The 14186-nt window shown below is 42.8% G+C and overlaps 1 protein-coding gene across 3 annotated transcripts; it reads right to left on the bottom strand.

The window, feature by feature from the left end:
* Window positions 1-454: 454 nt before the first annotated feature.
* Window positions 455-14065, bottom strand: Dyrk2 (dual specificity tyrosine phosphorylation regulated kinase 2). 3 transcript variants are annotated; one of them, XM_046430628.2, is made up of 3 exons: window positions 13628-14065; window positions 12853-13001; window positions 455-6043 (listed from the first exon to the last, which is right to left on the bottom strand). In XM_046430628.2, exons 1-3 carry the CDS (start codon window positions 13674-13676, stop codon window positions 4436-4438), a joined length of 1806 nt encoding a protein of 601 aa, XP_046286584.1. In that variant the 5' UTR covers window positions 13677-14065; the 3' UTR covers window positions 455-4435. The 3 variants fall into 3 exon arrangements, with proteins under 3 accessions (XP_046286584.1, XP_046286585.1, XP_046286586.1); XM_046430629.2 differs by lacking the exon at window positions 12853-13001; XM_046430630.2 differs by lacking the exons at window positions 12853-13001; window positions 13628-14065 and adding an exon at window positions 8095-9370.
* Between the last annotated feature and the right edge of the window lie 121 nt (window positions 14066-14186).

Below are 14186 nucleotides of genomic sequence, written 5' to 3'. Positions count from 1 at the left end.
AGAGAGCACATACTAATAATTTACCATAAATTCTGTGTAGGAAATTATGAGGACTGGTGGGGAAGAATGGACAGACTCTGTCCCCATAGCTCAACTGCCACTCTGGAGCATTAAAAAAAAAAAAAAAGATCTGAGGCTCTAGCATGGTAGAATACGGTTAATACCATGTAAAATAGTAACATAAAAACACTGAATGTAAAAAAATAGAATATTCTGGGAATACCAAGAACTGCCTATTAAATCTTTAACCTCTCTTACTTGAAGTCTGCACATCTAAATTAAACTAATAAATTATTGCCAATGAACAAACCAGTAGAATGGACTATTTCAACTTCTCAAGTCACTGATATAGAACTATCTGTTTAACATTCTAAACTCTCTCCAGACTAGCAGACCAAGAATGATACCAGCAATAGATCAGGAGTTAAATTATAGTTAGAAAAGGGGAGAAAAGTAAGGTAGGACATTAAAATTTTATTCTGAAATTATCTCTGGCCACAACAATAGAATTTAACAAATATTCACTAAACAGTCTTACTCCTGTCATCAGCTGTACAATACATACAGTATCATAGAACTGGCCACTAGGATCAAGATCCACTAGAACATATTTCATGTTAAGTGGCGACAGCAGCATCTCACAGAAATTTTTACATACATATATACACAGTCCACATTCAACCATTTTCACATATTTTCAGTACACACAGTTGCAGCATATTACAGTCACGTGTCTAAGTTGTTGCTCGATAAAAACCCAAGCCACTGCCTAGACATAACTGTAGCAGTTGAGCTGAGTATGATTACAATTAATTTTATATATGTCCATAGCAGAGAGATGTACAAGCCCCTAAGAAAGAACGAGTTCACAAATACTTGTTTTTTAAATGCTACCACAGCATTATGTTGGGCAATATTAAAACCTTTACCAACCAAATAAGATTTTTAAAAAGTCTTCTGCTTACCAGAAATATTTCTGATGAAAAAAATTACAAAAATGAATGCTCTCTTTAAAATAATTCACACTTGTATTTGAAGATTCCAATATGGCCCAATGCTACTGATGCCTAAAGTGTTTTCTAACATTCTGATGGAGTCATTTAACATGACTCCAAACCACCCATTAAGTTTAAAAGTGGCTTAAGTGCCTTGCACCCATATTGTAAAAATCCCTGGCCATCCTTACTAGAGCCAGGCACATATAAAAGGAATGCACTTTGGTTCATACCAAATGCCCTGGGATTAATCACACTATAAAATTAAATGGTTTGAGGTAAATTTTTACAAATACAGTTGATTTTTGTCTAGTGTTAGCATAACAGAAAAAAAATATCCTTTAAAAAATCAGTCTGATGTTAAGATACAACAAAAGACATCTTTAACCCCTTAAACACAGGGATTCCCTGTGTAACTAGCCAATGGTTATCTTGTTCAACACCCAATGATGATTCATGCCTTAAGGTTTCTATTAAGGCCTGTAACTAGATAGTTAAGACAGATGTATCTTTGCAGAGGTGGGTTCCATCCTTACTGCCTAGCATTCAAAGAGTTAAAGAGGCCAAAAAATGCATGCCCTACAACATGGCATTCAGAACAAAAGGCACATTGTTAACACTAAGGGCACAATTTCTCCTCTACTGTTAATCTACACGGTCTTGCATCACTGTTGTTCCACCGTTGTAGCAATACACTTAAGTGGCAATGAACACTTTGGTGGTGCAAGAAACGGAGCCAAATGAGACTGCAACCAAAGACAAGACAACACTGTGCTATTCCTAAATCTGACAACAGCTCAGACATCCCTAGACAATGGTAACCTGTGAGACCAAGGACTGTTTCCAAGCCGATTCCTAGTAGCTAACAGAGCCCTTTATATTTTAGGTTTTGAAAAATCACAAAGATGCAACATTTTAGATTTCTGATAGTACAATCCAACTAGAATTTTTTAAAAGCAGCTCTGTCACTAAACACTTAAACGTGGCGGCTCTCATGAATATAGAAACTTTCACTGTATTTGGGTAAGAGGAAAAAAAAAAAAAAGCCCCATAGCACTGCACATTATAGTTTGGCTTAAAAGTTTCCGGTTGCATTTGTGAATAAAGATAGTCACAAATGCATTGCTGGCATCTTAAGAACCAGTTTTGTGTGGTGGGGAAAAGACAAACTTTTATTTTTACTATTTAATGTAAACTTTCATATGTATAATCATTTTATAGAAAAATTAATAATGGCAGGCTCAGTCTCATGTATTTGAGCCAAAAATGTAAAAATGAGAGTGGAAATGGAAGAGGAGAATTATAAGGGGAATATGACCTTTATGTGTTTTTATTTATTTTAATGACCTCAAGAAGCTAACCATCATTAAGAGACTCATGGTTTTACAAAGTCACCAAACCAAGTCTTTTACTTCTTAAGCCTTTAAGCCAAAATCTCAATAAATACTCAAATGTTTAAGTCCTATAAACCACTGATTGGGGGTTTCGTCACATGAGCATTATTTAAAATGCAACTTACTAACATATTATTGCACTTTCACAGATTACACATAAATGTGTACAATATGCTAAAGAATTTGACTAGGGGAAATAAGCTATAATTTCTAAATACATAAGTACAAATTAATTTATCAGTGACACCTTTAAATAGTAAAGCAAATATCAATATCACCATCTTATTAATAAGCTAATCTTATTACAGTTTTTTGGCAAATATCTGAAATATTTCCTGAGCATATTTTTCCACCATCAACCAGCAAAGCCTCAAGATAAGTAAAATGTTTTTTTCAAAACTACAATTTTTTTTTTATCTTAAAGTAAAAGAAACTGTAGGATTCATATTAAAAGAACTTAACCGGAAACTTTCTTGGCCTCACTGGGGACCATGCTTTAAGTACTTGTAAATCAATTTACAGGCAATACAATAATATCTGTGCATATAAAAGGTTATTTATCCTAATTTATACTACCCAAACCTATTGTCCAAACAGGCAGAAATCTTTCTATATTAAATTGCACATACTAAAAAATTTTTCCACGTGCCTTGAAATTGATATATATCACTGCTCATACATTAGTGATAAAATACTGAAATTTTCACTGTGAAAATAATTATCATTCAGAGAAGAAAATATTCTTTTACCTAACTCTCGGTTACTTTCCCAGGTAAAGTGTCATTCCCACAAAAACAATCAGTGCAATCCAAAAGAAAGTAAAATAAAATAAAGGAATGCAAATTCTGTGGTTCTTCTAAAGATGCAAAGAATAAGTCAAACCATTTAACTTGAGGTTGAACTTCTCTTCCTTTAAATGTGTTGTTAAAGCTGGCCTTACTGAATGGCCACAGTGATTTCTGTTCACCAAGAGGGTTTTCAACCCTGCTTTTTTTCTTTCTTTCTTTAAAGAGAGAGTTGATACTTTCCCAGGCTAAGGGAACCTTGCAGTGGCACCTGAAACGTGTGAACTCACTCCAACCTGCTAAATCTTCTTTGGAACTATGGAAATCCCCACCTTCAGTAGCTGGACTGCTGTTCTTTTTAAAATCGGAATATGAAGTGGTGGTCACAATCACACAGCTGAGATGTCTCTTTCTGAATTAACAGTCTGGGATGTACAGCTGAAGAAAGAAGACAAACTAAATGCAGATAACAGATGTGTGGTGAAAGAGGAACAGAGAGAAGAGCAGAGAAGTGAGGAACAGTCATGGAATACATTTCTAAAATTAGGTGCATAACCAATCTTGTAATAGGAAGCTTCCTGACAAAACAGCTTGCCGATCAGAGTAGAAAATTTGGAGGAACACACACATTTCCGTTTCCACTTAGCCACCAAAATGCTGCCTTGCCAGCTTTTAAAATGTCAGAATGCTAACTGGGCAATTTAAAACTTGGGGATCTTATTTTGTATTTGTTTGATCATTACTTCAGGAACAAAAATCTCTAAGGTGCAGTTTTTCTTAGAATATCATTTTCATCCTGACCATTGTCCTCCCACCACCACTACCACCCAGATTTATTTATGGAAAAAAGAAGCAGGACATGCTACACCTGTGCATGAACCTGGAGTGTGGAGAGAGAAGGGGAGAATATGAACCATAAAAACGTAGTGAATGTCTTTGACCAATCTGTAAATGCGTGGCAGTCATGAAGTAATCAATGGCCTGCCACTGATGTTATTACTCCGCCACACTAAATACAGTAAGGCTCATCGTACTTGTATAAAACAAAAAGTTTCAGAAAGTATAAAAACTTAAAGCATTGTCCCCATGTATTTTATAAAAACAAAACAAACAACTTTCTTACATTAAAATTAAGTGCTGAAAAGATACAAATGAGTCGAGTTATTGAGCAAATAAAAACAGGTCTGAGCTACTCCTTTTCAACCCAATAAGGCTCAGCTATGTCGTATCTTTCAGATTACCAGCATCGGGGGACTTGAGCTCAGCTAACGAGTTTTGGCAACACTGTCCTCTGCTGAATATTCCCATTGGCATCTGTCATTTGTGCCAAATTAGTCCTCAGTTTAGAAGCTGAGCTGGAAGGTGGAGGTAACTTGGAAATGGACGTGATAGCACCAGTGCTCTCGCTTATCCTTTTCACTGAAGTCTTCTCCCCAGTGGGAGGCTTTGGCAACCGCCTCCTTAGCCAGGGGTGCCGTAAAGCCTGGCCTGGGGTCATGCGAACTGCAGGATCCCATTCTAAACACTGTTTTAAGAAGTCAAGGAAAAGGGGATCATCACATCCCTTCAGTGCATTTCCCCACTCTCGGCTCTCCGGTGGGCCCCTCAGTTTCCCTCTCCGGGAACGGCCTCCATTGAGGACCACAGAACCATCTGAAAGAGTCGTGACAGTGCAGTAACGGGGATAACCCTTGGAGCTCACAAAATTTTTGGCTCGTTTGGATGCATCCAACAGTTTCTGGGAAGGCATGCCCAACAGTTCAATCATACAGGCCAGCTGGTCCCCTTCATCCTCCCCAGGCAGGAGGGGGTAACCTGTCAGGAGCTCTGCTAAAATGCAGCCCAGGCTCCACATATCAATGGGCATGCCATACCTGGCCCCAAGTATCACTTCTGGAGCCCGGTAAAAACGTGACTGGATATACGTGTAGACACGCTGATGCTCATAACAACTGGAGCCGAAATCAATCACTTTAATACTGCTTCTACCCTGCTGCTTTAACAAAATATTCTCGGGCTTAAGGTCACAGTGAATTATTCTGTTTTTGTGCAAAGCATCCAAGCACTGCAGAATCGAGTGGGCAAATTTGCGGACCAAAGGCAGGCTAAAGCCCTGGAATTTATTCTTCTTGATGAGCTCATAGAGGTTCATACTCAGCAGTTCAAATGTCATGCAGATGTGGTTGCGGAAGGTAAAATTCTCCAACATGTGTATGACGTTCATGGTATTATCCTTGTCCTGTTTCCGCAGGTGTTCCAGGATTCGGATCTCCTCTGCGGCCTGTCGGTGAAAGCGCTTCTCATTCCGCACCATCTTCAGGGCCACATGCTGGTGGACTTTGTGATCATAGGCCTTGACCACTTGACCAAAGCTCCCCTTTCCAATGACCTTGAGGACCTCGTACCTGTAAGCCACATGATCGTGGGGCACCTGCACATATGATCCCTGGTCATCATCATAGCCACCATTGTTGGGTCCACCTGTCATACCCTGGCGCTTCTTTGCATTTGGACCCAAGAAGTATATTTCAGGGTAGCTAAAAATCTCATGGTGTTCAAAGGCTGTTAATTTTTGCATGTATTGCTTCATTGCTTGTTCAGGAGTCATGGGCGTGGCTTTTACCTTCCCCATGCCTTCCATAGACTTCAGAGAGGTGGAGCTCCCCTGCCGTCTGTGAATGCTCTCCAGCTGCCGCTCGGGCACCACTGGCAAGCCCGTTTTGCCCATTGTTGTTAGCCCATTTGGTTGTGTTGTGAGCACTGTCCGCTTGTTACTGTTATCCTCAAACAGCTGCTGAACCTGAATCTGTCCGTGGCTGTGGCTGCTAACATGCAGGTGATCATTCATTGTGTGCTTACTGCCACCAATCTGGAATTGAGACAGGAAACATAAATAGAATGCAAGAGCTCTGCCTGTTCAAATGTGAGATTTTATAAGTCAGTCACCATCCCCCAACTTTACAAATATCCACTTTGGTTTGAATCCATAGCCAGAATTAGTTTTACTAAATGGAGAGACCCCATGAACACACTGACAGAGAATGGAGATGATGCTAACAGGCTCTGATACAATAAAAGAAAAAGAGATCAGGTGACTGAGTAAGGCTAGAAAACACAGGAAAGAGGGACCTCACAACTGTGAAATCTAACAGGTAAGCAGGTTGTTCTGCAAAGCTAGAGTCCTTATAGTAAGTTCTTCTGTGAGGCAGAGACCAATCTTTCTTGTGCATCTTTTTCTGTTATCCCCTAACATTTAGTACCAGGTCTGGCCCATCAAAGGTGTTCCACTCAATTCATACTTAACATAAAAATGACAGTGGACACTGGAAAAGCGTTAGCACATCAGAATTTACACTGGCTCCCAACCCTGGGATCACAGCATCTTCCATACCTTACACAGCAGTTTCTTTATAACATGAGGACAAGAGTTATATACTCTTTCTCCAATATCTAGATCTAGTCCCAAACTGCTTAATTATCAGTGTTCCCTTCTCCTTGGAAATCTAGGAACATATATATGATTCAGTGACAAAGCAAAACTGTTTGAAAGATCCTCACAAAGATATGCACCACAGTTATCTTGTAAGCCTCTGGTCTATTTTTAAAAGTTTCTGGGCTTTACTGACTGTAATGACCATTTAAGGCCATTCAGCTCAACAAACCAAGCAACCACCACAATGTCTGGAGCCTTGCTTTGGTCAATGGCTCTGCCCTCAGAAGACATGTATTTCTATGGGCTGCTGGGACACTTAACTTTCTAACAGGGAATACAAAGAAGCAATTGCTATTTCAGGCATAGGTGCATCCCTGAACTGTCTTGTCTAAACAAAACTGGTCTGGGAAACCAAGAGGCTAGGCATTCTGAGAACATGCCTGATTTCCTTCAAAGCAGCCTGCTAGTGATTTGTATACGAAATCTCAAAGACTAACTTATCACTCACAATTCACCTCATTCATTCACCTGGTATTGCCAGAGGTCTAGCCACAAAACTGGGAGGGTGGGATGCCCTTTAAGAGCTTACAATAAACTAGCTGAAGGCCTTTGTCATCGGTATTTTTTTCTATTATCCCCTGTTAAAGTCTACCTTTGGGGCTTTTTTTACTACTAGGAAAAAAAAAAGTGCTCTGTAGCTGTAACATAAGAATTGAAAGAAATGGTCTGGAATACCAGAATTATAAAATGAAATTTTAAATCTTTCCTACTGGAAGATCAAGCCCTTCCCTTTTTCTTAAGCTGACAGACATACCATGTGTTATGATTATCTGCAAACTGAGGTTTCTCTCAGCTTGCTTCTAAAGCAAAGTAGAAGGCAGTACTTGGACCTGTCTGACTTTATAGATTCAGGGATCTTATTTCTCAGAGAGATTTTCCTAAGATTTATAGTTGATCTTTTTTATTAAACTCAGATATGATACTGATACTCCATGCTAGGTGACCTTGTAGTATATTAGGGTGGCTGGACAGGTTAGTTTATCTTCATTCTACACCAAAAGCAGGACAGTCCATCAAAATGCATTAGGAAAGCCTTAGGCATATATAAAATTAATACAGTCTTCACTGCTTTTCTTCCCAAACCTGTTTCTCTGCATCCCTTCCTCTCCACTATGGTCTGTCAATCACTAGCAGTAAAACACCTGGAATTCAAAACATATCCCTCCTACACAACTGTTCTCTTAAGGGCAGGATGAAAGTATGCCTTACTTATATACATGCTATAAGAAATGTTTCATTAAACTTAAAGCTACATCAACCTTGAAGGTTTAAGGATTTCTAAAATAACAGCCATCATTTTTTTTTTAACATCAGAAATTCACTTTAATTTTTGCTATAGCAATTTTTATGTTTGGAATATTTCAAAAATTGATCACAAACATTTTAGTCAACTAGACAGTTTCCCCATGAACTAGACCATCTTGTACCTCTCCAACTGCTTTCTCTTGGTCTCCTTTGGCAGCATCAACTGTCAGTTTGCCTGTCCTTAGGTTGGTTCCAGGGTTCTTCAGAGCTCAAGGCTCAGTTCTCTTGGTTGCTCACTCCCACAATTCCCTGGTTCATCCTGACCAGTCAGGCTTCAGCATCACTCCTGGGCTGATGTTTGCCCTATCTGCCCTAGTTCAGACCTGCAGAATACATGTCTCCAGAGCTAAAGACCCACATCAAACTGCTAGCTCTCTCATCCAGAGGCACATCAAACCCAACTTGTGATTTTTCTACCAAAATGGTTTTATCCTTTCATAATTCTCAATTTTTGACAAACAAAAGTCTTAACCTCCACAGTCACTCATTTCCTGCCCTGGAAATGGCACACCTGGAACACCCTCTTGGCATCCCCCTCCATCTTCGCAAACCACCATGAGGCCCAGTCATGTTTATCTTTGCATACCTTTTCCATAAGCATCTTACATACCCACTGCCTTTCACTGGGACAATTAAAGCAGCTTTATAATATGCACCCTTGCTTCTCAGTCTGGAATTCTCCAAGTCTCTTCTTCATAATGTCTTTAGAGTTACATTTATACCTGTCAATCTGAGTGTTCTTGCTTTTGCTCAAGGCCCACAACTATGTCCCCTTACCACAGCTAATGCAACTTACTAGTGAGAACACAAGGCCCTAAAATGTAGAGCCTCAATAATCTAAGCCCTTCTAGTCTCAGCTACCACTGCCACTAGACTAAAAGGAACAAAACTGAATTTCCCAAGACCCATGTAAACACCAAGCACTTTTACATTCCTTTGCTTTCAATGAGGTCACATTTTATAGAAGCCCAGGGATTTCCAGTAAGACAAACATGAAATAAACCCACCTCTACCATTTATCAACCATGTGAATTTGGGCAATTAATCTCTCTGAACCTTACTGTTGTTGTCTGCAGAGAGAAGGTAACAAAGCTACCTCATCAGGACTATTATGACTGTTCATTTCAGATGCTGCTTGGAATCTTCTTCTTCCACTGTCTAGGTGATAAAATGCTACTCACCCTTCAATGCCTAGTTCAATTCTCCTTTGACCTACTAAACAGCTCCTTCTATATTTATAATGCGCTGACATATTATTAATAACACTTACTTCATTCTACTGTAATTGTTTTAATATCAGATGTACCCACCTAGAATTGGTTTTAAGTAATTCCAAGGCAGGGTCCACCTCTTATCTTTGTAAGTAAGTCCCTATTAACATAAACTCAGATACACAATAAGCACTTATTTGCTGAATAGAAGAATACATGTCAATAAATTGCTATTAATTCTCACCTTTCTTGGGGGTTTTCTTGAGAAATATATTTCGTACCTTCAAAAGAAAACATGAAGTCAATACCCAGGGCATTAGGACATGTCCCTTGGTGACTTAAGTCTCAAGATGTTACACTATCAGTACATCAGCAGAGACTTGGAAGCTGAGGACAGTTGGTTAAAAAACACCTGTAGCAGACACCTAAACACATAAAAGCCACACAAAGAACCTTAAACTTTCTAGACATTGAAGGGATTCATGTGAGAGCTCAAGTCAAAGAAGAATTTGAGCCTCAAAGACTGCAGGACTCTGAAATCACAACCAAACTCAAAAGCGCAATTAACTGATCTATAAAGGTGGGGTGGAGGAGGGTATGAAAAATTAGAAAAGCCAGAATATTTCCAGTATACATATGCCAGGACTACATCATAAACTTAAGGTTATTAAAAAAACTCTCACTCCCACTCAAGCCTCTGAAGGCTGAGAACCTGGCTTATTCCTATTTGATTTGCTAATGTCTAGCACAGTGTGTGTCACATTTAAAAACATAGGCTAAATGCAGTGGTTAAAATATCCACAAGTGAGGATTTAAAATAGGAGGACCTACAACAGCTCCCTTTGACCATGAAATATTTCAGTATTAAAAATTATGTAAGAACAATAGTCTTAACAAGTTTGACAATTTTTTTTTTTTACTGTGCTAATATCTTCCAGGGGTTTACAAACTTCTCCAAAATCATCCTAAAACTATTGTGTGTACTGTTATGGGAATAAATCTGAGTCTAAAAAGGATGTTAGCTCCTCCCCAGCACAGACAGCCCATGTAGCCCTGAGTCTACACAATATCAACTTGTTCCTCTTCCAAATACTATTATTTTTAAAATATGAACTTTAATTCTTTACTCCAAATTATTTCATAAAGGTAACTGGAGAGTGCTTTAAGCATTAAGTCATGAAAGTGACAGATTTTAGTATCTTGGAATTTTATAAATGAAATATATTAATATCTCCCAGACTATATATATATATATATATATATATATATATATATATATATATATATATTAAAAAGAGCTACTGGGAATCAAGATAGATATTGGGCATACTTTAAAAGACAAATAAACTAAATAAGTTAAGTATAAAAAGATAAAAGGAGACAGAAAACAAGGGGCAATGGGAAATTCTAAGAATCATAATCTTTATAATCACTTATTTACCTGTCTACTATATCATTTATAAGGGAAAATATGGGCAAGCTCCTATGACAAGGCCATTTTTCTCTCCTTAATGCCCTTTTCTCCCCACTCATTCTAAAATAATTCTTCCCAGGTGTAACTGCTCTGGAATTAAAATCAAAAAACTTATAAAAACCTGACAGACATATGGGAATATGAATCTGCAAAGGTTCTTGCATTTATAATACAGCTAATACAATTTCCTAGACTTTAATAGTGCCAGGCAGTATATTAAAACCAGTCTCATGAGGGTTTGGGGCTGTACAATATGTATTGATATGAGTTGGCTAGGGAATCTTGACCAAACCAGTTACTTTGTAGAGTCTGCAACCTCAACTAAAAATGAAGGAATAGAATCCCATAAATTCAGTAGTCCTTTAAACTTTCTTATTCTATGAAATCTGTGATGTTATACATATAGTATCAAAACTAAACAACATTCAAACCCAAATTCACATTTTCAAAACGAAGCATCTAATAATTAACAGCATACTGAAGTTTACACTTAAGTTAAAAACAAGTAAACTACGCATACTTAGACAGCAAAACACAGATATTTATCATTAGAAGCACTGGAAAATACACTCACATATTCACGTTTCTGGTACACCACAGGTTATTCCTCCAGTGGAGATTTTGTTTTCTCTAATTTCATCACATATTTCAATGGCAAAGAGGCTCTAATCAAGCAAAGCCCATCCTTAAAAAACTGGAATCCAGATGCAAACCAAGTATTCTTTCTCAGTTCACATCATGTCATGTTATTACATCAACACATGGAAAAAAACTGGATGTTATATTTTCCAAACTGTCAGATGATTCTAAACCAAACAAAAAAAATCCAAATCCCTAAAACCAATGGTAGTTCCTTAACTGTATCTGTGACAAGAACATTCAAGGGCAATACACAGAATCATCCATCCTACCTGCAGATTTTCTCCCTCCCAACAGTCCAATACAGGTTAGTTAATATCTGTGTAGTGAACTCCTAGCCCCTGGGACTAGACATGTCATGAAGAGAGAGAGAGAGAGAGAGAGAGAGAGAGAGAGAGAGAGAGAGAGAGAATATAACAAGAAAATGTTTCCTCTGAAATGCGCCTCCCTCCCTCTTTCTCTCTCTCTCTAGATCTAACAGGCATAACTCCAGCCCAGACATTCACTCACAATTTTTCCTCGAATAAACAGGTTCCCCCAGAACACATGATGATCCCCTACAGGCTACAAAGGCCTTTTCTACAGGAACTCAACTTTCACTTGGCAAACAAAACCATATCCCTACCATACATCCCTCACACCTAACCACCTTAGGGGGCTCCTCTGAAAGACCCAACTGGTAAAAAGATCTTTGAAACCATCACCTCCTTCAAGTGCACACCTCCTCTAAGCTGCCAGTCACCATCCAAGGGCAATCGCTGGGCGCTGAGCAGAGGTACATATTGAAGTCCAATCCAGCTTGCTGATCTCTGCAGTCACCAGTCCCAAGCTGAGCTCCCCACTCCCTCTTAGCCCTCAGAGGGGCCACAGCACCTGTCAGGCACCCTTCCCTTGCCACTTACAAAGCAAAGCTAGCCCTTTCCTTTTGAATAAAGTCCAACTAGAGAATCCTACAGGGGTGGCTTGTTTTGTTTTGACTACTGCTGTGGCTCTTATTTTTGTTAATGTTAATTACAATTTCTGCTGTGCTCAAACCTGTAGCACTCATAAAACATGCTTACACACGCGGGGGACAATTGGTGGTGCTCCCTGCTGGCTGGAGCCAGGCCTCAGAGGCTCTTTGGGGGATCGATTTTCCGGGCAAGGCGGCCTGGCTGTCCCCTAACATATCTGTTTCTATAAATACCCACTACCCACGGGAGGGGGGGGGGCTGTTTACCGGGTCAGGGAAGGGAGCTCTGGGAAGCAAGGATGAAAAAAAGAGGGAAGACAGAAGGAAAGCGGCGAGGAGGAAGTTCCAAGGAAGAGGATCTCAGGGGTGGGCGGGCTCCGGAGGGGAAGTGAGGGGCCCACGCCACAAATATTCCTTTGTGGCTGCAGCTTTGGCTCACCCAAGTTACAGAGGGCGGCGTCGAGGACAGGCCACAGGCCAGGGGCGTGGAGCAGCCCGCACTTCGCCCTCACTTGTCCCAGAGTCAGAACCCCACAAGCCCGGTGCTTCTGCCTGGGGCCCTCCCGCCGCCCACCCCCCTGGCCACCCATGGGCTGGGTCTCACCGTGTGGGCTGCGGCGGCAGCGTTGCTGGCCCGGAGAGGAGGCAGGGCGATGGGGGAGGGCGGGCCGGTCCCCACTCCGCTCCGAGGGGCCCCTGCACCGAGCCCCGGGGAAGCCTGAAGCTGGCGAACAGCGCTGTCCCCTCCTCGGCCTGGGAGCCACACGCGGGAGGAGACAAAAGAGGGTCAGGGGGGAGAGAGTCATCCAGATCCCCCACCCCAAAGGGCAGCGAAGCCTCTTTGCCAGAAGACGGAGGGAGAGAATGGGACAGCAAAAACGTGCATCAGGGGAGTGAGGGGGCGTCGGGACCGGTTCCCCAGCGCGCACCCACGGGCGGGGCTCAGGCAGCTGCAAAGTTAAGTCGGGCCCTGGCGCGCGAGTTCGCGACCCGCGGGGAAGCCGGGCTGGGCCTGAGCTTCGCGGCCCACGTTGCAGGCGGCCAGCGGCCAGGAGGGGGGGTTGGCTGGCCGAGGAGGGCGCAATGGCCTCTCCAAGCTTGGGACCAGAGGGGAGGAGGCCCGGACGGCCCCTCCAGAGCCCTCGCAGGTCGAACCCAGGCCGGGGAGGAGGGCTCCCTTCGAGGCCGCCCTGGGCCCGCGTGCAACAATGAGCGCAGGGGTGCAGAGGCGAGGGCGCACGGTCTGCCCGGAGCTCTCCCGCACCTCACCACCGACTTTGTTCGAGGTCCTGCGGGCAGCGGCTGCCCGCCCCGCCAGGGCTGATCCGGGGGCCGGGTGGGGGCCGGCTGGGGCGGCGCGGCGGGACGGCCCTCCTTACCAGTCGGGTAGGCGGCGGGAGCGGCGGCCGAAGGTTTCCTGGTTAACATGGCCGCTGGAGAGGAAAATGCATTTCAGGGCTGCCGTCTCCGCCGCCGGTCCCACTGCTACTTCTCGCGGCCGCCGCCGCCTCCTGGCCGCCCCTTACGCGGGTCTCCGACACCTCCTCGCCGCCTCGCGTCAGCTACAGCCAGACACACACAGTCCGCTGCATCCCCTCGGCCCGGGCCCGCCACCGCGAGCCCCCCGCTCTCCTCTTCGCCGCCGCCGTCCTCCTCTTCCTCGGGCGGCTGCAGCACCCCCCGGCCCGTGCACATGCCTCGCCCTCCCCTGCGCACCGCTGGCTCCCCGTTTCCCTCACATAGGGGCGCGGGGAGCGGGCTGTGCCGCGAGGACCCACTAGCTCGGGAGCCTCCTCCCGGGCTCGCGCGCGCGCGCCCCCGCGCACACTCACACACCAGCGCCCGCGCGCGCCGCGGCCCGGGAGGGCAGCCCCGCCCCCGCTGTAGGCCCCTCCCCGGACTCCCCCCGGCCCTAGCCACACACACTCACGTACCCCA

This window comes from Marmota monax, unplaced genomic scaffold, assembly GCF_021218885.2.
Source record: "Marmota monax isolate L192 unplaced genomic scaffold, Marmota_monax_Labrador192_F-V1.1 WCK01_AAM20220418_F8-fsc00056, whole genome shotgun sequence".
NCBI lineage: Eukaryota > Metazoa > Chordata > Mammalia > Rodentia > Sciuridae > Marmota > Marmota monax.
The sequence above is the reverse complement of the archived record's forward strand: the minus strand, read 5'-3'. Positions and strand labels throughout refer to the sequence as shown.